The 26,336-nt window shown below is 49.2% G+C and overlaps 1 protein-coding gene across 1 annotated transcript in view; it reads right to left on the bottom strand.

Moving 5' to 3' along the window:
* The window catches only part of COL27A1 (collagen type XXVII alpha 1 chain), a 141,642-nt gene extending 115,961 nt beyond the window's left edge, over window positions 1-25,681 (bottom strand). The window contains exons 1-4 of the mRNA XM_041406960.1: window positions 25,160-25,681; window positions 17,162-17,232; window positions 10,686-12,109; window positions 1,582-1,635 (exon numbers count right to left, since the gene is read on the bottom strand). Of these exons, the coding sequence (XP_041262894.1) occupies window positions 1,582-1,635; window positions 10,686-12,109; window positions 17,162-17,232; window positions 25,160-25,215 (1,605 nt within the window). The 5' untranslated portion in view covers window positions 25,216-25,681. The remainder of the gene's footprint in view (window positions 1-1,581; window positions 1,636-10,685; window positions 12,110-17,161; window positions 17,233-25,159) is intronic.
* Between the last annotated feature and the right edge of the window lie 655 nt (window positions 25,682-26,336).

Genomic DNA, 26,336 nt, shown 5'->3' with positions numbered 1-26,336 from the left:
AGAAACCCTCTGTAGCTTATTGTCTTTCAGAGGATCACCTTAAATATGGGATGGAGCACACCACAGCTGGGGAATAACAGACAGTTATGACACAGCTTCCATGATGCTATTTCCTTCAGAAGAAACTCAAGTGGAATTGGGATATGGAGCTGAAATTTGGTCACATACAACATATGGGCAGGGGATGGAGCTGGGGGCTCCAAACCTGGAGTTTAGTTTGCAAACCACAGGATTGCCAGAAGTAACAGCAAACACCCCTCATAAGCAGTGAGCTGGGGTAGGAACCAACTTCCAGCTTTAATGGGGGTGCCAAAAAATGCAAACTCTGGGCGATCTACTGATGTGGGAGCTGCTTGGGCACTTGTGACAGAAGGTATCAGGGCTGATGCTTCACTAAGAAACTTCTCTAACGTGAAACAGATTGTCCCATCCATAAACACGAGCCTGGTGCTGCCTAACCCCACTCACTTACAGCCCAAATCAGCTTTTGATTCACACAGGCCCAGGCTCCAGGGGTCCTGCAGACCTGCATTTTGCTGCTGGAGAAAGGAGATGAGTTTGTTTTTCTGGTTACTGTGAGATCTCGCAGGAGTGTAACAAGTGTCCTGGGGGAATGCCGAGCCTCCCAGCTCTCAGCCTCTCGCTCGCTCTTTAAAGACATTACACGGGGGTTGAGGTTTAGCCAAGTATGTGTGAGGAAATCTCCCTCTGCTGCCAGGCCAGGATCACAGATCCAAATATTCCCTTCCTCCAGCCTCAGACACTCACACCTTTGGATTCCCAGCCCACGGCAGTGCTGAGGAAAGGGGCTGCATGGCTGTAGGCTGTGGGACAGCACTGTGCTCCCAGGAAAAGAGCCTTGTGCTGCCAGGAGAGCAGTGCCAGCATTCACTGCATCCAGGTCAGGCACACTGCCCAGCCCTGGGAGAGCTGGGCCAGCGCAGAAGGCTTTTCTCACAGCTAGCTGCAGCACTCAGCTCCAGATGTTTCCTCAGCACAGCACTCAATGTTCAAAGATCTGCATCAGAATTTCATTTGGGGAGGAAGAAATTCTGCGAGAGCCATTGCAAATTCCTGAACAGATAAGGCATTCTGCTTTAGGGCTTGGAAAGGAGTCAGAGAGCAGGTCTCAGTCTGGGGAACAAAAAAACCTCATCTCTGTGTGTGCTGAGTCCTTGGTCCTGGACCTTGGTCCCCCTAATGAAGGACCTTGAATTAAACAATTCGTGAAGCTGGGGAGAGGGAAGGGGAGTGGAAAAAGCAGCCAAAGCTAATATTCAGCAGTGGGCTTGCAAGAAGGAACAGAAACTGGAAACAAAATGAGACAGACAGATCTCATTCTTCTGACAGCCTTTTGGAAACATCCATCCCCAGCCTTTGCTGATGCCAAACCTTAGCTCAGGGAGGCTGCAAATCACCAGTGTGAAAATCTCCAACAAGGAATGAGAGAGAAGGAGACCAGAGCTCAACAGAGAGGGTCCTGAAGAAATCATTACACAGCCAGAAGAACTACAGCAGCCCTTGGAACAACAGGACAGGCAGATTCAAATACAAATGGAAGGAAATCTTTAAAGAACTTACTCGAGAACCTCTCTTGCCAGGGGGTCCTGGTAAGCCTGGCAGACCCGGTGGGCCCTAGAAAAACAAAAAAAGGTATTAGTGATGGTTCTGTAACAGAATGGTGCTCCTGACAGTGCTTCACAGAGACCCACAACACAGTAATTTGGAGAAGACCTGGGGAGAAGGGCCAATTACAGCATCACAGCCAAAACTTCCCTTCAACTTATGCTATTGCTATAAAGGGATAAAAAGCCACACACAAAAACTGCAGGAGCATGTATTTCCATAGAGCAGAGACAGAGCATGCCCATCTTTCTGCTGCAGCCTGCATTCCCAGGATCACAGCTGCTTCCCCTCTCCTGGAGCTGTGCTGTGTCACAGGGGTAACACAACTGTGTCCCAGCTTTGGGTTTTCCTGCTCTGTGTTAGCACCTTGGCAAGGGAAGCACGTTGTGTGTTCTAATCTCTATCAGCTGGACACGTGCAGCTCTTGGTGTCATAGGTTCCTACATGAGTTACAACATAATCTGTGATTATGTGTAACCCCAGCACTTCATATTTCAGAGCAGCAGGTTATAGAATGTAATAAAATTGGTGTCAATGTTGGAAATTCTTAAATACAGTTCTGTAGCAAAGGAAAGGTCGGGTCATACACGTCAGAGTAGTGGGGGCTCTTGTAAGAGGGGAGGAACAAAGTGGAGATATCAGGAGCCCAGCTGTGCACTGAGATGAAACAGGTTAGGAAAAAATACTTAACCAACGAGGTTTGAACTCCTTTGAATTTGTTCAACTATTTATTATTTTTCTTTCAATGGGCTAGAGAATTCAGATTTCTGAAGAGCCATCTGCAACTCCTAGTAACTCCTCAAAATTTCTTTTCCCCCAAGCCAGACATGTCTGACAAGAATAGCTGCTAATTAAAGCGTTTCCCAGAGGATTTGTATTCTGGAAGCTTGCTACAAAAGACAAGTTTCCATTGCAGTCAGTGGAGACACATCCAGAGCAGCCACTGAAGGGTGTTTGGAAGGCAGCCTGAGCTCTCTGCTGCATGGCAGTCCCAGGAGCAGCACTGCACAGGGATGAAGGTGCAGTGCCTGGAGCAGGTGCAGGATGGGCCCCATGGCCACATTCTGGCCTTGCTCCCTTCCCACTGGGCCATCCCTGGGGGATCTCCTCCATACCAGGCTGGCCCTGCTGCTCAGAGCTGCTCAGGCTGGTGCTGCCCATGAGCAGGAGCAAAAAAGCTCAAGATCTCAAGTGCAGCTCCCAGGAGTCATCAAGGACATGATTCAGTAAGAAAAAAATTGACCCAGGAGATCCCTACCCTAAATCTCATGCCCAGGAAAAGATCTTGGAAAGAGAAAACTTGCCTGAACCATACAGGTAACAGATGGATAATTATTCCCCTGATATTACCAACCCTCCCATATGCAAACAGCACATTAAGTTGTAGAAAAGTCTATTATCTAAAGTCTTGTCTATCTATTTTAAGAGCCAAACTTGGCACAGGAGAAAAAAAAAAGGAAGGCATAAGCAAAGCCCAGTGTCCTCTGTGCTATTAATTTATCAGCACAACAAATAAATAGTAGCTTTTTATCTCTGTAGTGAAGAAAACAAGAAAAGGCTCGTTCTAAAGGAGCCTACACAGCACAGAACAGGTAATGTGACACACAGGATGGACTTCTGTCACCATTATGCCTCACTGCTGCTGCCCAGCCCTGGACATGCCCAGTCTTCACAGCATGGGAATCTTCATCTGACCCCTCTGCCAGCTGCTTGCTGCTGGCCAACACAGTATTACTGCTCTTTGTATTAACAACCCTCACTGATACAGCTGACCCTCATTTTAGCAATATCCCAGTGTTTTAACCTGCCATTGTGCCAGCTCAGGGCCCCGTGCATAATGCAATTATACAGCTGTGCAAATAGACACGTAATTGTAGGGGTTTTTTTAAGCTTCATGTATAATTGTGCTTCAGAATCTCAGCTTTTATTAAAAATATCCCCCTGCCCTTTTAGTTGGGATGATAACCATCAAACCACGAATCCAGTGCAACTCAGGCAGCAACAGTTTTAATAAGAGTTTATCAGAGATTAATCAAAGTCCTTAATCTCTCCTCCACCAAAACCCATCCCCATTTACACCCTTAGAGGAGGTGAAAGAGGGGATGCAATTGTCTGAGCACAGCATTCCCCATGTACCAGAATTGAGGTGACCTTTTCCACCTTCCTGCTAACAGCAGCTGCAATTGGACTTGGCTGCTTGAGCAAAAACCTTCAAAAATGTGGAGTCTGCTCAGAACAGACTGAAGCTAACACAAAAATAAGGAGAGAGCTAATACCAGCACTGGAGTGGGAATACAGAGTTGAGAGAAAGGCTTCTAGCTGGAAAAGCACAGAGCGGTACACAATTCAAAGTCCCTGCCATGGTGCTTTGATCTGTCATCCCTTCAGACTCATTTTTTCCTTTCTTGAGGAGTAAGAGGGATAAGGTGAAGGTGGGATGAGTGGCTCAAAGGTTCCATCCACTACAGTAACTGCAGAAGGTAAGGATGTGACACTTTTAAATTGAAGCCAGTGAAGGTGGAAGAGGACTGGGGCTGTGGATGGGCACAGGCAGTGGTGAGAAGTGACACCCTGTGTCACTTGTACCTGTCACATTTCTCTGTTCCTTGGTGTCTGGGTTGGATGGGACATGGGCTGTGCCCTCCTAGTGACTCCTTTCCCCTCTGCCTCTCTATCACCCAGGCCATGCTTTCAGACAAAAGGCTCAAGCTCTGGGACAAGAGCCCCACATCCCACCTGGCTTTGCCTGGAGAGAGCAGTGCTGAAATTCACTCAAGGAAAGTGTGCATCCGGAGAGGCAGCCAGAGGAGAATGGGCTGGATCAGGGCCCAGCCTCTCACAAATGATGGATGCAGTCCCCTTCAGGTGCAGGGCTCCACAGGGGGAGCAGGAGATGTGTGTCAGCGAGCTGCCAGAGCCTGCACACACAGCCTCCCCTCACCCCCAGCTCAGATCACACAGAGCCTGTGGGGACCCCTCCACGGTCCCTTTAGGACACTCCTGGGGATTTCCTCAGGAGCAGAGGGCAGTGCTCCAGGGGGCAGGAGGATTTCCTGCTGCTGGCAGTGGGATGAGGATATCAGTGCTCTGCCCCTGCCCTCCCATCACAGGGATGAAGCCTCCTGTGGTGAGCTCCTGCTCCTGGCACTGCAGCTCTTGTCTCTCTGGCTCCTTGCCTGCTCCTTCTGCAAACTGATGGCAGAGAACACCCACCCTGTTATCACACAAAGCAAGATCAGAGATCAAGGAGAAACTCAGCAGCAGCAGATACTCTCTCTCTTCTCAAGCCAAACAGCTGAGCTGTTAACCAGCCTGAACAGCTCCTGAAGCAGCTCAGGGCAGCCACAATAAAGTTTAACCCTTCTCAGTTTCCCACGGTAGCATTAGCAATGACGACCAACCCCACCAAATGATTATAGGATTTATTCTAAGCTGCTGCTGGGAAACTTGCTGGTGCAAAAGCGACTTTTTTTAATCTTAGCTCTCGGAGCTTCAAATTGCAAATGGAAAATTAAACATACTTGTCTGAAAGGAAAATACATCGGACCCTGAGGATAAGGGAAATCCTGCCATTTCCTCTTGCTGCTAATTTATATCTCTGCCTCTCCCACACTGTGACCCCCCTTCACTGCTTCCTCTGCCCACAGCAGTGCTGCAGGGAGCAAGGTACCTTCTGAGCTCCAAACTCAGCAAGGCCAAACCTGCTGTTGAATTAAAGCACACTGAGTACAAGAACTGGTGCTGGAAATTGGGAAATCACTGCTGAATCAACTTGGTCAGATAGCAAAGGATTCCTGTAATTGTTTCCCTAGGGGTGAGTACTCAGCCTGGCAGCAAAGAGCTGACATTTCCCAGGAAATTATTAAGCTCATATTCCAGTGCACACTGACAGATGGACATATTTACTTTAGGGTATTCCCAATGTATTTCTGTCGAGCCACTAGTGGCACAGTTCTCCCGTGTCCCAGAAAAGTCAGCTTCAGAAGTGCAAAACACTTCTAGGATATTCCAGTGCACACTGACAGATGGACATATTTACTTTAGGGTATTCCCAATGTATTTCTAGTGGCACAGTTCTCCTGTGTCCCAGAAAAGTCTGCTTCAGAAGTGCAAAACACTTCTAGTACTGAGGAGAGAAGAGAGAACATTCCTCTTTCTCAGGTGTTAATGCCTGTACTAAAAGCCAGCTTAAAAAGGAGTTCAGAAAATACAACTAAAGCTTCTCCCCACATTGGCACCAGCAGGGAGTGACGTTCCCCCTGCAGATAAAGGACCTGAACTGTTTTCTTCCAAGAAGAAAAGAAATATTCCTACAGGAAAGATGACCACTGCCACAAACCTATCCTTTAGCCTTGTACGTCTGGGAAGCACCTGCAAGGAAGGACTGGACAGCTACAGGGACAGCACTGGAATTCAAAATTCCCTGCTTAGGAGAATGGAAGAGAAAAACCCTCATCTTCAACAGCCTGGCAACCTCTCCTCACCTGCCTGTCATTGCCAGGCACTGCACGGCTTCAAAAACTGCCTAAAACAAAGCTAGAATTTTAGGGGGAAAAACTCCCAACACTTTGGTTGCTTTCTTCTCCAAGGCAGGCTTATCGTATTAAAATTTGGACACGTCTGGGTTTCAACCAGTCTAAAAACAAAAAGCCCTCATAATTCTGGCAGGAGCTGAGCTGCTGGTGCGGAGCCAGCCTCGTAACACGATTTCCTCACCAGGCACAGATGTTTTCTCTGGGTCTGTGCAGCACCTATCACACAAAGGTCCTTGTCCACAACTGGGCTCCTCACAGAGTGGCAGCACAATGCACAACAAAATATGAGTGTTCCAGCTTGATGAAAGGCACTTTTCTACGGAGACATTTCAGGAACAGGCTCTGCAGGGCACTGGAACGATCCCAGACCTTGGAAGGCAGCCTGAAAGGCTGGGAAGGAATAGAGGGATCACCTACTCTACTATTCACTTTCTATTTTTAAAAAATTATAAAAATACTTGTATATACTTGTACAATCCTAGATCCTTTGCAGCACATTTATCTCAAACACACTATCAACTATCTCTCTTCAAAATTAACTTTATTTTACACAAACAGACTTCTCTGATGCTTGGTCATTTGCCTGCAATATTTCCCTTCAGGGATATTTCCGGTTAAATCACCAAAAAAAATTTGATCCAATTATGTGAGCAAGGATAAAACTTTCCCCATGCATTATACAAAGCATGCAGTCTCTTTTTTTTTATTATTACTATGACTCATTCATTAATAGATATTCACACACGTTGTGTGTTCCTTAATTTATCATGGGCTGGCAGCTCAAATAGCCTTTTCTGGTGTGAGGAGGACTGGAAATAGGCACTTCATATATTTTATCGGCGTTTCCAGTCACCTCTCTCCCCTGCCCACTGATTGAATTGGCTGGGATTGTTTCTTTAGGGAAGGAGCTGGGCTCCAAGACAAACTGCTCGTGCAGAGGATGGCAGCTGGAGCAGTCTAGACTGGGGACCTTGGAAACACATGTGCCTTGCAGAGAGGGAGACAGAGAGGGAGGGAGAGGGAGCTGCCTGCCAGGCACCACCACTGCCTCCAGCCTGGGGCTCCTGGCCATGCAGCTGGGACTGGTGTGAGCCCCCCATCCCCTGACCGGGATATTGGGGTGTCCTGAAACACACTCCCTGCTCCTCTGCTGTTACTCAGCGCTTCCACAGCCTCTCAGTGATCCCAGCCTGTACATTCAGCATTAGGGGTGGTTTTCTTGCTCTAAAAATAACCCTTAGGCTTGTCAAGAGACTTGGCTGTAGGGGTGGAATTGCAGCTTTATATAGGAGGAGAAGGGCCTGACTTAGGGTGTGCTGTGCTAGACCCCAGCCATGCCAGGGAAGGGGTTTAGCACAGCTTCACCTGGCAGGTGATGCTGGTGGGCAGGAGAGAAGCTACAGTAGCCCCCAGAATCTCCCTGCCAAACCTGCTGCTGGTCTAGACAAGCAAATGACACCCCATCCACTGGAGGATCCAAACACCCACCACATCACAGCCTTAGTTCAAGAGTTTGACATGCTTACAACAGATACTATTTTTCAGTATGATTTTTCTTTTGAGGGGGGCTTTAGGCTACTTCCAGCCACGTGCTGGGGTCATGCTGCAGGGTCTGGAGCTATGGAGCAAGGCTGGCTGAGATGCTTTGGGCAGTGGGGATGATCCAGAGGGACTTTTGCCAGCTGCTGAGTCAGTGCTGGGTTACTAACTTCGCACGATAGCTGGGTGTTCCTTTTGTTATTTCTCCCCTCCAAAAAACCCATAGAGCTGAGATCCCAAATGCTTGTGGTTATTAATGGTTCCCAAGAAGTTTTTCTTTTTTAAGAACACATTGCCCTCCCTCCTCTAGCTGCTCAGCAAACCCAACACTCCTGAAGAATTAATGCTCTGCCTGAGTTGCATGTGGGATGCAGCATCTCCATTTCCTTTTGCACAGCACCCTAGTGGTCCTTCAGGACAGATTAATACATGGAGGGTGCTGAATTTTATTCCTAAATAAATCCTTTCATTCCTTTGCTCTCACTCTTCTAACTATCAAACCCTTCCTCTGTTGTTGGATGGGGGATTTCTGCCAAGTGAAGCTGTGCTAAACCCCTTCCCTGGCATGGCTGGGGTCTAGCACAGCTAAGAATACTTCATTGGTTATTTCAGTAGAATTCACAAAACCTCAAGTGCAGACACCACACAGCCTGAGTCATCACTGCTACTGGGATGATCAGGACGAATAACAGTCCTTTCTGCCTAGGTGGAAGGGTTCTGTGGCTGCCAGTCTGCCCAGAAATCACAGCCAAGGTGGCCCCAGTCCTTGCTGAACAGGCAGAAGGCAGTTCTCCCTCAACACCTCCCTCCTCAGGGTGACAATCGTCTTGAAGAGACCTTGTATCAGGCAGCAACTGGGAAAACTAATTAATCACCTTATCCTTCCCTCGGTGTGCCAGACAGCAGATGACATTCCCAGCCCACGACCTGCCCTGGCCAGGCTGGGATATCACTGACCTCATCAGGAGTGCCGGCCCGGCAGCACGAGGATGGCGCCAGGTAATTACTCAGACACAGAACATTTATCAGCACTTTGCTCTCAAACATGCTCATCTGGCCATGGACGTGCTGCATTAATTTCTCAACATGTCATCCCCATTCCGATCTTTTTTCCTCTTTCCCTTCCCACGTCAGAGACATCCAAGGAAGCGTGGTACAGAGATCTCCGAGTGAGTCACAGGAGCTGTTGAGCACCGTGTGGCAGCCAGTTCCAGCCAAGCCATAACCTTTCCCTCCCCAAGCCCTGATTTTGTTTCCAGCAGTCAAAGAGAATAAGGCCAGACAGAGCCTCAAAAAGTTCCCCTTTCCCTCGGTTCAGGACTCCAGTTGTTCTCAGACAGGATGGAAAAATCCTGCCATCCCTTCCCTCAGCCCTCCACAGCCTGAATCCATTTCTTTGCTATGATTCACAAGCCTGAGAGAGATTTTCCACTCCAGTTCAATAATAAGCTCTTTACATTGCAGGGGCTTAGAGCTTGGTCACCCTCATGACACTTGAAGAGCAAGAAGGTGGCAGAGGTCGGGATTTTGGTGGGCTTGGAGCAGGCATCCAGATTCACCCCTTAAAGCTAAGTGATGTTTTAAGGGAAATACACAACTGCTGGATTTCTTCTCTTGGAAATACGCCTGAAATGATTCTCCACCAAACACAGAAGCCTGCCCAAAGATCAAATCCCTGGAGCTTGTTCTGTCTACTGAGGGATTTAGCAAAACTTCTCCAAGCAGCAAGACTCCAGCAGGGATGGGTGCCTGTAGCCCACACTCAACCCCTGCCCAGGAACAACTTCACCTCTCCCAGGGGCAGGAACCTGGGAACAAAACATCACCCTGGGTGACTCCATACCCAAAGAACAGGGAGAGAAATCACCACCCAGCTTTGAGATGGGACAGGAGGAAACACAAACTGCTAATCTCCCTTTGAGGACTTGGGGAGACCCAACCATTCCACGTGAGGTGTCACTTGCACCAAGGAGGAGCTTTGCAGAGACAAGTGCTGGTCATTCCTTACGCCAGCCTCAATATTTCCATTGTAAACTCTTCTTTCACTATTTTAAGAAGTCAGCTATAAAAATTCCCTCTAGGCTGGATCTTGGCAACCAAAGGCTCTGTCTGACAGAAACTTATTTTACATGTACAACCCCTCTCTCCTATTGACAGTTTGGGTTGGAACACCAAATCCCCCTAAAAGTTGGCCAGTTTAAAGATCATGTTTGCATTCTCAAATTTGGAAAAAAAAGGAAGAACAGCCAGCAAATAATTAGTGGGGCCTGAGTGCTTTTAGCATTACAAAACGTGTGTATGCTTTTACAATGGCCAATATATACAACCTGAAAAGGGTTATTTTTTATGTGGAATGCAGTAGTTAAATTTATAAAGGAAACTTTTTGCATGTTTTAAGTGGAGGCTATGAGAAATAAAAAACAGAACAAAACACCCAAGAAAAACTTATACCATAAAAACAGATGAAACTTTGTTTAAAAAAAAAAAAATCCTGAAGCCTCTGCACTTGCATTTGCTGGAACAGGGTACTTTTCTAGATTTGTGAATATCAGATACAAAACAAATTAATAAAAAGTGCCAAGAAATAGTTAACTTGAGGCATGTTTTTAAGGCATCTGGATTTTCTATGGAAGATGACCAGAGATAAACCAAGGGTGTGGAGGGTAGCACCAACCTGGTCACTCAAATTTTAGCCAGCAATTTAAAGGAAAAGAAGGTAGGATTTATCTTTTTTTTTTTTTCCCTTTCTTTTTAGAAATCTGATGTTAAGCAGCGACTTTAACCACAAATGTTTCATGGCATCCACCATCACTGAACACTCAGGTTCAAACTGAGATTTATGTTAAAATTGTGATGATCAGGAATGCAGCAGGGCTCGGCTGCCACACTTGGATGAGCTTCCCAGAAACCCTTGGAGCTTGTGGTCTGCAAGCCCTTGAGCCGAACTTTGACTGGGAATAGCCACCATGAAGAGCCTGAACATACCTGAGGTCCTCTCTCTCCTTTCACTCCTGGAAATCCCAGTAAAAATGGAAACGGAGTGGGTCCCAAGGGGTCAAAGATTTGATAGCCATCTGTGGCAGCCGGGGTTGTGAGGTTGAAGGCCCTGGCTCTGGAGCTGGGCCGGGCAGACCCCAGGGGTGGCTTGGTGTACACCAGAGGGATGATGCTGGGATCCACTCTCCTGGTGGGGGACGGCTTCTTTGGGATGGGCCCACGGCTTGGGTTCTGCAGGGTTGGCTTTAGGGTGACAAGGTGGACATTGCTCGTTGTGTTATCAGTCACCCTCCTCAGTGGCTTTACAGTACTGAGCGCTTCAGGGGGCTCAATGGTTGGTTTTTGGTTGATCTTCTTTTTGGTCTCTTGCTCTGACTCCTTCCTGCTGGCCGTGACCGGGCTCTGGCTCGTTGGTGGGGCCCTTTTAGCAGTGGGAAGGGGAGTTTTCTCCCTGCGTGTGCTGGGAGTGGGCTGAGACACCCTGAGGGTTGTCCCCACGCCCCGAGGGGACTGGGTGGGTACCTGTGATTTAGTACTTGACAGAACAGCTGGGGCCACTGTGACCTTGGTGGCTTTGGTAGTCAGTCTCGGCCGTGATGGTGGGGTTGACAGCAATGTGGGGGTTGTTGTACCTGAACCCCTCGTCTTGATGGGTGCAGTGACCCTGCCAAACTCCAAGTTTGGGGCAGCAGTGGTCAGGTTTTTCAGACCCTGCAGCGAGGGCTCCGTACGCTGTGGGGTACTGGGAGAGGCACTGGGATCCCTGGGCAGGAGGGGGATGAGAGGGGGCAGGTTTGGCCGGTAGGTATCTGCTTGCCTGCACTGTTTTTTCAGGTATTTACAGTAATGATGAGCTGCCTTGGCGGAAGGATAAATATCAAACTGGCAGATGGCTCCTTCGAACTGCACGGAGTGCTGGCTTATCTTCCCAAAGAGGAAAGATCCGTGTGGATCCAACGCCTCGTCCTTTTTAAAATGCAAATCCGCATGTACTCTGCGCTTCCCACAAGAAGTAAATAAAGTGACTGTCTGGCCACGAATGTTGATGGCCATATTGTGCCACTGGCCATCGTGGACATTGTAATCAAAATATACAGAGCGCTTGTGGCCCACGTACACGATGATCTTCCCAGGCACAAACTGGACCCCCAGCTGCAGTTTTTTCTTTTTGCTCCTGACAGCAAAGAGAAAAGCGTTGTTGATGCGGTGGGAGCAGAGGCTCAGCACCAGGAGCAGGTCAGAGCTGGAGCCCGCGGGGAGGAGGGCGCTGAGCGGTGCCTCCACACGGGCTCGCTGAGTGAAGATGACCCCTGATTTGAAAGGAATGACTCCTTGAGGAACTGTACGTGAGGAGGACCATCCACTCGATGGCCTTTTCCCTGACAGGCCCAGTCTTTGAAGAACATCCACATCTGAAAGGGAAGCACAAAGATTATGTGAGGTGCTGGGCGGCCCAAGGGCTGGATGGGTGTGCAGGGAGGTCAAAACAATCCATGCACAAAGCCAACAGGCTACAAGAAATCCCAATTTGTAATCCAATCCCACCCTCTCACATATATATTCCCATAACCAGCATGGAGAACTCACAGCTCTTCTCACATTGTGTGAGGAGCAAGTGCATGCTCAACGTGATTACCAGCAATTGCCAAAATGCATCAGCTCCGAGGTGCATCTGGTGAGTTCTCCTGTCCCACCAGGGACCAGCTCACATGTTCTGGAGGGAGCTGACCTCACTACAAGGAAATTTCCCACTGAACACCCCTAGTCCTATTTCTGGCATTTAATTCTGAGTACTGACCACATAGCTGGAAAGGAATTCAAACAACAGATTGAGCTGGGATTGCAAAATTTTGTATCCCCAGAGGGCAAGTAACAAAACTTCCAGAGGAAGCAAAAGCCTGGTATCTGTCTCTCCCCAAGCTAGCAAGCAGCAGCTTTTGATCTTTGGAGAGTTTAGGGAAGTGCAGGTGCCTCCCAGCGTGAAAAAAATTACACCTAGATTTTAGTGAACTGCTCAAGGTTCTCAACAGTACTTTTTTTTTTTTTTCCCCAGCAGATCATCTTACAGCAATGAATTATTTTAATAGGTTGGAACCAGACTTGGTTTGTAAAGAGATCAGAAATTGGTTATGGCTGCCACTGAGTAGTGGAGATGAGATTTGCCTCCTGTATAATGTCACCTAGGAGCCAGGTGCCTGGCTCAAGCCAGGAGGAGAGGGACTGATGCCCAGAGAACCTTTCTCCCCCAACCCCAGGAGGAATTTGCAATGGACAGACAAGCAGAACCCCCTGCCTTCTGCCTCCGAGGTCTATCAGCAGTCATTCACAGCTCAGATTAGCAGGCAACAGCAACACAAACTGGGGCCAGCTGGCAGCAGCCTCAGCTGAATTATTTAGCAGAAGATGCCGAGGTCTACGTGAGCAAAGCTGCAAAGGTAAATGTGCCCAGACCTGAAAAAGATCCTGTGTTGAGCAGCTAAAGGAGCTCAGCCTAGAGGAAAAGGAGGCTCAGGGAAGAGCTTCTCACTCTCTGCAACTCCCTGACAGGAGGTTGTAGTCAGGTTCTGCTCCCAGGTAACTAGTCATAGGATGAGAGGAAAAGCCCTCGAGTTGTGCTGGGGATGTGGGGAAGGTGGTGCTAGAATGAATAGTAGGAAAGGCTTCTTTACCAAAAGGTTTGTAAAGCATTGGAAAGAGCTGCCTAGTGAAGTGGTGGAGTCACCATCCATGGAAATGTTCAAAATACATCAGATGTGGCACTTGGGGACATCTAATGGTTTAGTGGTGGGCTTGGCAGCCCTGGGTTAACAGCTGCATTTGAGGATTGTAAGGGTTTTCCAACCCAAATGACCCTGTTAAGGTGTTCTTGATTCCTGTGACACTAGCACTGGTGACAGTGAGCTAGGATAACTGCACTTCCTCCCCTCTTCCTGCCCAAATGCCATCCCCATCACTCCTGGACCAGCCAGCTATCTCATTTCAGTGCTCTTTGGGGAAGCCAGTCAGGGTTGTACAACCCAAATGCTAATGTTGCAAGGCAAGAACTTAACACTCAGAAAGGTGGTGGTGCCAATCATGGCTAACACCATGCAACAGTCCTCCAAAGGAAAAAAAACAAAAAAACTACCTCGTTTTCTAAAGGGGCCTTGGTATTCAGTTGCTTTCACCCTTAATTATGAAATGTTCTGCACAGAACACAATATTTGGAGAACTGGCACATAAAGAGCCCCTTGGTGTTGGCTAGAAGGGTTGTAGACTCAAGCAGTCTGAGACCTGAATGCTGCTGGCCAAGAAGTGAGGAGAATGATGAGAAAACCTCTGTTCCTTGACTTTGGCAAAAACCTCGGTCATTTTTGTATATTAGGAACGAGTCAATCAGTATTTACTTTGCCTGAGTTTAGCTTTATTCTCACCTTCCTTTTTTAAAGCAGCTTGACTCATTTTCTAGCAGACACTACCCTGCAGAAGGTGCGTCAGATGTAGAAAAGGATGGAAACGTTCCCACTCTGTGCAGAGGGGTAATTTACTGCACAGCATGTTCAAGTGTTAATGACAGCATTTCTCCCATTCTCTGAGATCCTTGGTCCCCCACTGGTTTTATTCCATATTGTCCAACAGATCTGTCTCTCAGTAGCCTTCCCCTCTCTGCACTCAGCAGAAGAATCATGGCAGTGTCTTCATTCTGGATGATCTCCAGAGCCCATGAAAAAGCAAAGGCCAAAGCCTGGCTTTAGTGAAGAGAAGTGGGACCTTTGCCACAGACTTCAAAGGCATCAGGATTTATCCCTAAGAAAATAAATTTACCACTTAAGCAAGCAGCTAGTCTCCAGCTTCCAATTTCTACATGTATTTTTAGGTTCTCCCTCAGAGGCAGACAGGGGCTGTCTCTGCTAGAAATGCTGCACGCTCTAGGAGTTATTTATTTGGTAGCTGCTCTGCAAAGACCTAAGGATGTTTCTGTGCTCAGAGGATGCTGCTGCCGTTTGCAATCCCAGTGCCTCGTTAGCAACGGCATCCAGGAGTGCTTAAGGGAAAAAAGCACAGCCCAACCACTCCTCTCCCTCAGAACCCGCTAAGGTGGAGCCAAACTCTGGGTGCCCACGCAAAATCCCATTAAAGCATCCTCCTGCAGGACACACATGAACTTTCCAGCACCAGGTCCAGGCACAGAGCTCAGGGCTCCTGTGCACCCAGCCCATCTCCTCTCCTCTCCTCTCCATCCCATCCAAGCGTCTGGGCTGTTGGGTCACATCTCCTGGGATACGGGATGTCATCAGCTAATGTGAAATGCAAGGTAATTCTGACTTCCTGAAGCAGCTCCAAGTTTAGCAGAGGATTTTTTTCCCCTTCAAACATTTTCCTCTGTGGATTTTTCCATCAAAACACATTATTTAAAAAGAACATTCACTGAGAGCTGCCTGATCCCAGGTGCCTCAAAGCTAGTAGCAACATTCCTGTAGCAACATTCGAGCAATTGGGAAAAAACACTTCTATCAGACTCTGTGCATGAAGTGAGATACACAGAGATTCCTGAACAACAGCATGATCATCTCTGAAAAAGGGGAAAAAATATTTTATTGTTCTCCTTCCCCTCTCTTTCTTTCCCTCCCCCCTTCACCACACAAAAAGCTGTATAAGAAAAAGAAGCCAAAAGGCAGGAGAGGAATAACTTGCAGCTTCCCAGATTCCGACAGCCAAGATGAGATGCCCACAGCTAAAACTGGGTTGAATAAATGCAGCAGTTCCAAAAGTTACTGCCCAGACCCTTAGTCAGCACACAGCAAATGAACTCACCTCACAATCTTTTGGATTTGTAACACTCATGGAAAGATCATCCTCTGTGTTCCCTGATTTTCCAGCATACAGGAAGACTCCTAATCCTTAGAGTAACAGCCAGAGCATTTTCAAAATCCCACAGCACTGGCTTAATTTCATCCTCACACTGCCCTTTGAACAACTTCTTACTGCTTCAGAGGCTCATGTTTGAAAATTCTGGGTGATAACACAGCCTCAAGTCACCCAGGTTTTCTTCCAGCCCTTACTTCCCTGGAAGGTTTTGTTTCCTGGCACCCAGAAGGAAATGCTCTCTCTCATTGTGTGGAAACCAGGCAAGTTTTTCAAAATTCTCTTATCACAGAGAAAGTATCTCAGAGGGGAGCTATCAACTACACCAAGGTAAACACAATGAGAGTGAAATAAAAGAGTTTGCTTTAGATTGATGGTAACAAAAGACACGGCCCCATCCCATAATTATCTTAGGAGTAAAATGATGGATAGAGGTGAATCTAAACAGCCTATTATAATCTACTTGAAAAGCAAGATGCCAAGACACAGTATTTGTTCTGCCTCTTTACGAGCTGACATAAAACTTGCTCTGAAAACTGCTTGACTAAGTAATTCAGCCAGATGTTCACCTCCTTTGCATGGAGGCAGAATTTGGAAAATATTACATTTTTCAAAATTGCTGATGGCGGGGATCTATTCCCTCCCTCCTGTAAAAAGTGGTCCATGGGCTGGCTGACAGCTGAGTGTTGACCAAATTTCTATTTTTCCTTCATGTTTTAGAGACTGAGAGGAGAGCCCTGGAGCCTGCTAGTCCACTTAGTGTTGTCTGCTGACAGCAGGGGAAGCTGTTCACGTCCAGCAAATACCCATGTAAAGCAGCCATGTGGGAAAGGTGTTGCTATTTTAAGAGGAGAAGGCTCCTTTTCAAACAGATATTGCAGAGATGCTTAGCACCCACTATCAACTGTTGAAGATTAATATAATTTTTTGTGTTTTTGTTGGCTTTCAAGTTTTAATCTCCTTTTGTAGGGTCACTGATTATTGTACCTCAGCCGAGTCCTGTTCCTGGCAGCACCAGGGAGGTGTGAGGACAGGCTGAAGGTGTCACTCCTCTATAGAACATTCCCTTACAGCACAGAGACTGAACCAGCTACAGCCATTTTATTGTCAAGAACCCTGCAGGAGTTTCCTCCCTTAAATTTGTTTTTGCCTTTAGAACTCACATTATTTCTGTATGTGTGACATCCCCTGTGCTGGCAGAGGCGTGCCTGGGGTGCACCAAAGTCACGGAAAAATCTGCCAGAGACATTTAAATTCCATAAAGCCCCAGTCTCAAGGGGCAGCTCCTAAGAGCAGTTAAGTCCTGGCAAGTGCAGGTAGATGCCAGTGACATTTTAGACACAAAGTGCTTCACTCCCACCAGTTCCACCAGACAAAAACACTCTGAAAATCCTGTGGGACACGTAATCACCTGTACAAAACCTGGTTCTTTTGCCAGCTCTTAACTGCACCATCTATATCATATGTACTGCAGCTATCAGCAATAAATGCATCTAACTGTGCACTGGGCTCAGACATTGATTGTTAAGTTATAATCCTACACTGGTACCAAATCACTTGGCTTTTACTTTTGTTGAAAGAGGAGAGAGGGGAAAAAAAACCAAAAACGTGTAGTTTACCTTCAGAATTTCCCTGTGTGAATCCCAGGAACCAAGTAAAACACAATATCGTCCAGAGAAAGCAGAATCCCCTAAAAATGGAAGAGAAGAAAAAAAATAATGCATTTCTACAACAACAGTAACAAAACCAATTCCATTGTTAAAGGTCTTCTCCTTGATCCCAAGTCCAGCAAAGGCAGTGCCAGTGCCAGCATGGCTCCAGGAAGTAGATTCAGGCTGAGACCTTATTTTTCTGCTTCAAAGTCATCCAGAATCCACTAAACTTAATGGAAAGGCTTCCCAATAGTATTAGGAGCCTTGAACAAGGGCCAGCCCAGAGTTTTGAGAGGCAGGGCCATCACTGCTGGGTCATCAGTGCCTCTGCTGCTGCTGCTCTCTGGCACTCAGCCCACCTAGGACAGACCACCAGAAATGCAAGGGAATGGAGAAATCATTCAAAGCTGGGAGGCCTAAAAGCCCTGCCAGGAGTGCACGTGCAGGGCTCTGGGGACATGGGTAGGAAAAGGGCTGACACTCCGTGCCCTCAGCAAACACACCCTGAGTCCTCGTGCTTTACTGTGTGCTCAACAATGTCCTAAGCATGCAAAATCCTGCACGGGTCTGTTCCTCATTTTACACCCAGGTGCAAAGATGGGGGCAGCTTCTCACCACTCAGCACCCTGTGCTGAGCCACTGAGAACCTTCTCACAAGCCTGGTATGGCAGGAAAGTTTAGAAAGAGGGAGATCCACCGACTTCCAACCCTGTGCTCTTGCACACCCTTCCATGCCTGAGAGGGAATCTGACAAACCTCTCTGTTAGCTCAGCTTGAAGCCTTCAAGTGCCATCAAAAACAGCAGCTTGGAGAAAAAAACTTTTACCAGAAAGGTAACTAAACCCCCCCTTTCCCCCATCAGCTTCCTTGCTTTGTAGCCAACTAAAGAACATGGGAAACTCCTTGGTTAGGCTCACTTAAAGCTGTCAGTGGAAAGCTTGAAGATTGAATTCCCTCATCTTCTAGAGAGGATATTTAACAGCTTCATCAGCAGAGGCTGCTGGAAGAATAGACAGAAATGTAAACTACAGAAAGTCCTCAGCCAGGAGGCAGCAGTGTGGGACATCCACAGGCTGTTTGTCACTTCAGTGACAGTTTGTTCACTTCAGCCAGTGTGAGCACTGGACTGTGCAAAGCCATGCCAAAGTGCAGCTTGCTCCTCTCTCCACATCTGATGCACAAGTCATGAATCAAACCACTCTTCTCCTGCCATCAAGCCTCAGCTCTAGCCCAAGAAATCATCCTCTGAGACAATGTATTACCCTGGCCAATCCTCACTCAGTGCAGGAGACCCTTTCCCAGATCTAAAACAAAGCCACAATGATTTACATCAGTGGGGAAACCTGGCTTTGAATGTAAAAATCCATCCAGGAATCCAGCCACTAACTAATATTTTAAGGCTTAAAGAGATAAAATACTGGAGTGGTCCCACATCAACTGGGAAAGAAATGAGCTGAAACAATCCATGCCCTACTTAGGTGTTTCCATCACCCTGACACTGGGCTGTACATTTCAGGAGCTCTGGGACTGCTTTAGTTTATGAAAGAACAGCCAGGAACAGCCCAGTCCTGGTGTTCTTTTGCCATGTCCTACATCCAGCCACATCCTAACCAGGGGACCCTCACCACGCTCCAGAGATCTCCAGCTGGGGAGTTCTGGTTCTTTTCTGACAGCTCCAACACTTGGGACACAGCTGTTGGGATGAAGACACTGCCAAGCCCAAGGAGAGCTGCTGCCCCAGCATCTTCAGGGAGTGGAGGAAGGGAAGCAGGACAGGATGATGATTCTTCATGGCCACCTCTGGCAGTATTTTTTTTTTTTTGGCACGAGAGAGGCTAAAATCCACTTCACGAGGCAACCTGAATTTCTGTGCTCATCTCCACCAGAGTTTAAGATGTGGGCACAATTCCACGTGTGTGTGGAGTGAAGACCTGGCTGGGGATCACCAGCTTGGCTGCCTGAAGAGAACACAGGAGGACAGGGAAGGGGGTCATCACCAGCAGCAGTCCCAGGTGTTAAGCACCTGTGATCTGGTGAGGATCACCTTGTACAACCACTGCTGCTCACAACACACTGAAGTCCACTTTTGTTTTTTTAAGGGGCACCTTCACAAACCAAACTCCCTGCTGATTGACACAATGAGGAGAACAAGTCTTGGGGGAAAATCCAGCACGTAATTTCACTCCAGTGACACTCTCAGTCTGTAAAGGAGACGAATGCACAGTGTGGATCCAGCTGGCCCCAGCCCTGCTCCTGGACCCCTCACATGGCCAACACCAAGAGCTGAGAGTGGGGCCGGGTGCCAAAACACTGAAGAAAAACACTTTGGCAAAATTCACCAACTTAATGGAAAAAGCAAAAGCAGCTTCCAAATGGCAGCGGTGTGAGTGATGGGGCTGTTAATTATCCCAGGGTTTTTAATGCAGGCTCTTTTTCCGTTACAGCTCTGCAGCGACAGAGCTGCATAAGCAGCTGGAGTAGCAAGAGTAAAGAAGATTTTTCTCCTTATATAGAGCTATCAAACCCACCTTGCCTTTATCTCAGCTTCCTCCCATGAGCTGTGATTTCCACTCTATCAAGAGACACCACTAAAGGCGTTTATTTCCTTTATTCACAGGCTGTGTGAGTACCACAGTGAGGATCCTGGGGCTGTTTGACTGGAGAAAACAATGCTCAAGAGAGAACTTGGAGCACCTTCCAGTGCCTAAAGGGGCTCCAAGAGAGATGGAGAGTGACTTCGGACAGGGGCATGGAGGGACAGGACAAAGAGGAAGGCTTTAAACTGAAAGTGGGCAGATTTTGAATTGAAAGGAAGGATTTTGAATTTATTAGGAAGAAATTGTTCCCTGTGAGGGTGGTGAGACACAGGCTGCCCAGAGCAGCTGTGGCTGCCCCATCACTGGAAGCGTCCAAGGCCAGGCTGGACAGGGCTTGGAGCAGCCTGGGATAGTGGAAGGTGTCCCTGCCCATGGCAGGGGATGGAATGGGATGGACTTTCATGGTCCCTTCCAGCCCAACCCACTGCTGCAGTCCTGGGTGCAGAGGTGCCCCACAGCACACATGATGTAAGCTCACATGAGCCTTCAAAGTTTTCCAAAGCAGACACCAACTCCCTTCACAGCAAACTGAAGTTACTGACTACAGCTTAATTTTACTTCCCTACTTTTGGCAAAGTCCTGTGGATCAGTCCACGGGAACTGACCGGTGCCAGGAGTCCAAGGAAAAGTACAACTGAGAGGGACAGAGAAGCACAAACACCCTTGTTCCCTTCTAACCAGACAAGTGCTGGAATGAAGCCCTGCACTGAATTAAGGACAGCAGGAACCAAAGAGCCTTCAGGGTAAACTTGGTCACAAACTGTCCTCGAGGAAGTGACAATTTGACAAAGCTGAGGCAACCTGTAAAATAATAGTGATCAGCTAATTTCTCACTATTTCTGGAATTGGTTTGGCACAATTCCAGCTTTTTTTTTTTTTAATAAAAGGTTTGCCCTGCCTTAAAATACGAAGTCCAAATGATTTTGACATCTTGTTTGTTTAGATGATGGGTTGAAGCTGAAGGAACTATTTCAAGGGCCCATGGCAGCATTTAATTTTTTATTTTGTTGTTTCCCCTCATTTACAGTGGGGAAATGGCTTTGAAATTGCAAACATTACTGCAAGGTGGAAAAACAATTCCCCACCACTTTTCTCCATTCAGGTGTCTATTCTTCCTGTTCAAAAGACCACAAAGCCAGCTGGAGGCTGAAAATTGCTTTTCAAGAAAAGCAAATCTGCATTTCTAGCTGTAGATCAGACAGTATATCTTAAAAAGGAGAAAAATGCACGTGTGGCTTAAGATCCTTTGCACATGACTGGAGGTGATATTCGCTAAGACTCCCAAGCAGTTTTGACAAACAGGAAGCAAATCACAACCTGCAAACTGAGGCTCTAAATTGTACTGTGCATCAATTCCATCCCAGCTTTTTGGGGTAGAAATCTTATTTTGTACCAGCAGCCTCCTCTGTGGAGCTTCTGGGGCTTCTGGAAATGATGGTATTTCTCCACTCCCCCTCAATTTCTGGCAAGAGCTATGGAAACACACAACTATGTAGATGTCCCCATATTGACCCTGCTCACTCCTTTGCTGGACCTCTCCTGCAGTATAAATGAGGTATTGACTTACACCTCCAGGCAAAGATTTTGTGCACAGGCACTGCTGCAAACCCCAGTGTGATAAGGGCAAAGTTTCTGAAACAACTGAAATACTATTAGTTTTCAATCCCCATTCAGCAGCTACATTTTTAAGGAAAAGTATTGAGAGGCAAAGAGATATGGCCCCTAGAAATCCATTCTTAACAGAGTGATCTAGAAAAATGTCAATATTAAGTAAGGAAAAATGAAATCCCTATCTCTGGAAGTGTTCAAGGCTACTGGAAGGTGTCCCTGCCCATAGCAGGAGAGCTGGATCCATAAAGGCCTGATATTTATTTGCTCATGTGGCACCTACAGCTCCTCTCAGGACTTCTCCAGGAGGGCCACCCTGACCTGCAGTGCACAGAAGGTGGCATGAAGCACCAGCATGGCCAGGGTGACCTCACACCTCATCCTCTCAGGGGTTTAGGTTGGTACCTGCACACAGAGGGCGGAAGGGTCCCAAATTGCTGGTCCTTGTCCTCCTGGCTGGAACTGGAGCTGTGCATTCACTGCACAGAGCTGTCCCAGGGCTGAGCTGCTCCTGGTGCCAACCTGCTCCCCCACACCAGAGATGCCAGACTGATAAGACTCAAACACCCTCCAGGCAGCTCCCAGCAGCTCTCCACAGAGGGGGATCTTTCCTGGGAACCCACGACTCCCTGCCCTTCGCTCCCCATCCCTGTCTGTCTGGGATATTGGCTTTGCTGCTGTGTGAAGTGACAACACTCAGTGCTGGCCCTGGCCTTTGTGTTCTCCAGTAACTGGAGCCCTCGACAAACAGAAGTGCTAAGCCTGATCTGTCATCTAACTCCTTTTTTGTCCTTCCAACAAATGCCTTTGCATTCCTTCATTTTGTGAATGGGGTTTGGCAGAGCCATATAGAATTCCCCATTGTTTCCATTTGCTTCAGTAAAAGCGTCCATCATTTCTACTTATGTCCCCAACAAATTGGCAAAGAAAGGGAAGGCGGGAAAAAAACCCCAGAAACCCTGTGTTTGTCCCTGGGCAGAGATTTCCAACACCAATCTCACCACAAACCTGGGCAACCTTCAGTCAGTAACAGAATCTCCATGAACAGAGATATAAAGCAGGGCAGATTTTAACCCCTCAACCCATTGCAGAAAGATGAAGCTGGAGCTTTATTTTAATAAAGCACACACTCAGAGAGACACATGGAAATAGCAGGAGGGTGGTCCTGGACTATGATGCTGTCTATCCCTCATGAGATACATCTCCAGGTGCAATTGCCTCCTCTCTACCCCCAAGCACCCAGCACACACATCATTTGCCACCCTATTGCTGAATTTGTCCAGCAGTGCCATAATCTGTCCCCAGCTCACCTGCCTAGCTTGCAAGCAATCCTCTTTTCCTCTTGAAAAGGATCCATGCCTCCCTCCAGCTCTTTCAGGCCTTCCCAGGGCTGACCCACCCTGATGGTGCCGGGTGGATGCTGTAGTACCATGTGTGCACACAGACGGGCCAGGCAGCCCCAGAGCAGCACTGTGCCACCCCCCCAGGGCTGTGACAGCAGGCTGTCACCCATCAGAGGTCCCCAGGAGCATCGAGCCTCCTCCACGGCCAGCGAGTGGCACTGGGGCTGAATGGGCCAAAGTCGCACAGTGGAACAGCACCTGGACTCGATGTGCAGTGCAATGCAAACCCTCCCCTGTATTTTGGGGGGCCTGTGCTCACCAGAAATTACCGAGATGGGCACACTAAGCTTGAAGAGCCTATAAAACTTTGTGTTCTTCTGGTTTTACAAACTGTGGCAGCTCATGTCCTCCAGCACACCCTGCGACTGACGCTCCTCCCCTGGATCACCCGCAGGTCTCCTGTAGGGCCACCAGCTGCCCGGCCACCAGCCCTGCTCCAGAATCAGCTTCAGGAGTACCAGAGGGACCCCAGTGCCACACGGGAGTACCAGATCACTGCCATCACAGCTGTCCCCAGGCACACAGCCCTCAGCCAGCCCAGGGCCACGCCAGCAGCGGGCTCAGGGCACCCTGCCCAAGAGCAGCGGCCCCGGGGGGATTCTGCAGCCGGGGGGCCGGTGGGATGCACGGCGCTCTGCCAGGAGACTCAGATCCAGCCCCGAAAATCCCCGCGGGAGACGATGCGAAGGGCAGCAAGCGACCTCTGCTGAGGAGGGACCGGAGCGGCAGGGGACAGGCCAGCCCGGACCCCAACAAAAGGCGCTCCTGCCGCGGCACCGGCACACACCAAGGGCAGATTGAGCTCAAAGCCCACGGCAGGGCTGTGCCAGCCGGGGACACCCCGAGGCAGAGCCGGGTCTCCGGCAGGCCGGGAGCCACGCTGCCTGCCCCGGGTCCCTCCTGAGCCGCGCTCACACGGCTCGGATCTGTCCCCAGGCACACCTGGGAGCCGGGCAGCATCGCTGTCCTCATGGATAGCGTGACCGCGCCGAGCCCCGGCCAGGCCGAGCAGCTGGTGCCCTGTCAGGGGCTGTGCCTGGTGCCAAGTGTCGCTCCAGAGCCGTCCCCTCGCTGTGACACGCTGCTCGTGCTCCTTCAAAGGAACCTTTATCTGTCCGTTCCCCTTGGGGCTGCTCCCTTTCTGACGCCAGCCACCCTTGCAGGGTGCCAGGCGGTTCTCCCAGACCATTCCCAGCACTAAAAAAGTGTAACTGGGAGATGCTGCAGTTACCAGCGGCTCCAGACACGCCACAGCCACATCTACGAAAAAAAAAAATCCCAAAGAAAACCCCCACACCGCAAGAACCCTAAAGCGCCTGAGATTCAGCCCTTGTGAGTATATAAACACACAGAAAACTTGTCAAGGAGAGCAGATGCAGCCCCTGGGAAGGGGTCTGGGCTCTCCGTGTAACTCCACGCACAGACTGAGCCTCCAAAGGGAGCTGCACATTCACCCTCCGGCTCTGGGGAAGGGGCGGCAGCAGGATGACCCCGGCTGTGGAGGGGGGCTGCCCCCAAATCCCCTGGCTCCGGTCCCCCTCTTTCCCCCATCTCCCAGCCCAGCCGGGCAGAGGGATCCTGTACACAACTTTTTCAAACTGCCAGGCAGAAGAATCCCAGCCTTTCCAAGGGAGTGTCGGTAAATCATCAGTACATCCGACAACGCAGCCAGCGGGATTAACCCTTTGCGGGATCCCAGGAAAATAACAACAACAACAACAACAAAACCACCAACAACAATGCGCTTAACAACGAAAACAGTAAAATTTGGCCCCAGCTGTGGGAGAAGGGGGACGGGCAGCGTGTGCGCCGGGATCCTTTCATACACGGACGGAGAGGGAGCAGCGTTTTGTGCGCGCTGAGCACATGAAGAGGAGCTGCCACCGCGCACCTCCGCCGTGCCTCAGCCCCCCGGGCTCCCCCACCTCCCGCAGCACGACCCAGGTACCCGTGTCCCCGGGGACAGGCTGAGGAGCAGCAGCCCCTGCTGCAGGAAGGGCTGGGACCCCCCCGGGCAGGGCAGGGTGAGGGCTGGAGGGGCAGCTCCTGCGTCCTGCACCGCCTCCCGGAGCACCCCCGGGCTGGGAGCCCCGTCCCGGGGCGTGGGGCTGGGGCGCTGGGGGCTCCCCCCGCCGATCCCCCGCACACCGCAGCCCCGTTTCTCCCGCTCCGCAGCGTGGCCTCCCCGCTCGCAGCCCGTTCTCCTCTCCAGAGCCGGAGTTTTCACATCATCCCCTGGCAGAGGAATGTCTTCCCCCACCCCGCTCCCAATTCCCGGGATCCCGCGGCTCCCCGGCACCCCCAGCCCGCCCGGGATTCCCTTCCCCAGCGCCGGGAGTAGCGGAGTTTGTACTCACCCCCTGCCTGCCGCTGTAGCTCTGAGTCTGGAGACCGGCTCTGATTCCGGCTCCATCACGTTTAGTGCATTGTCTCTTTCGGGCAATTTTTGCGGCAATCCATCAGAAATCGGGGGATAAGGCGGTTTGTGGGTACATCCTTCCCAGGAGCTCGGCTCTCTGCCTCGCTAAGGGGTTCAGCTGTGTCACAGACACCCCTGGCCCGGACGGCTCACTCCTTCCTCCTTCTCTTCTGGGTCCTTTTGCTTACACAGATCTTTTAATCCCATTTAACTCCCTCTCGGCAGACTGCAATTACCTTGGAAAAAGGAGAGAGAACACAAAGTACACTCTAGGAAGCCAGGCTGGCCCATGGTCGCTGGATTTCTTGCCTTTTTTTTTCCTCTCCTTATAATTAGTGCAATTTCTGTGATCTCTGATTCCCAAAGTCCGTGATTTCAAGTGTTTTTTCTTAGCTGTTACATTTTTTGTTGCTGGTTGGTTGGTGGTTGTAATTATTATTTTTATTTGCAATGCAGATGTGCCTCCCACCCCCCAAGGATCTCTCCTCTGGACTTAGAGAGAAGAGGAAAAGGCAGATTTTGAGAAATGAAAATTATTTAAGGATGTCCTTACTGCCTCTCTCTGCTGCCCTCCTCTGTAATAGCGAAGCATTTACGAGAAATTATACTAAATAAATAAATAATTTGGGAAAAAAAAAGAAGAAGAAAGAAAGAAAAAAAGAAAAAAAAGAAACTCTTTTGGCCAGAACTGCTAGGAAAGAATTGAAGACCCTGTCCAGGCCCCAGGGGAAGCCCAGGCTCTTCTCTGACGATGGAAATTGCAGCCCCCTGCACTCACCTGTCCAGGGCCAGGAGCCCCAAACCAGCCTGGACCCACCTTATAAAGTACCTGACATGGCTTTTCCATTGGGATCAGCGCTTGGTGCAGGCAACTGGGAGCCTGTGGATGGGACTCAGGCTTGGGGGAGAAAAGTCCCCCATGCCCCTGTTCCCCTCCTTGAGCTGCTCTGCTTCCCCAGGGCATCTCCAGAGCCCCTCTCCTCCCAGCACCGAGGGATGGAATCTGCATCCCGGAGGGCAGGAACGGGGCAGTGAGTTTCCCTATGCGAGGTCCATCAGAACAAGCTGGATCCCAAATCCTCTTGGCCAGCTCTGGCAGGAGAGGGGACTTCCAC

Source organism: Onychostruthus taczanowskii, unplaced genomic scaffold, assembly GCF_017590055.1.
Source record: "Onychostruthus taczanowskii isolate IOZ18803 unplaced genomic scaffold, ASM1759005v1 scaffold25, whole genome shotgun sequence".
In the NCBI taxonomy this organism is placed as follows: Eukaryota; Metazoa; Chordata; class Aves; order Passeriformes; family Passeridae; genus Onychostruthus; species Onychostruthus taczanowskii.
This window is presented reverse-complemented; position numbering and strand designations above follow the sequence as displayed.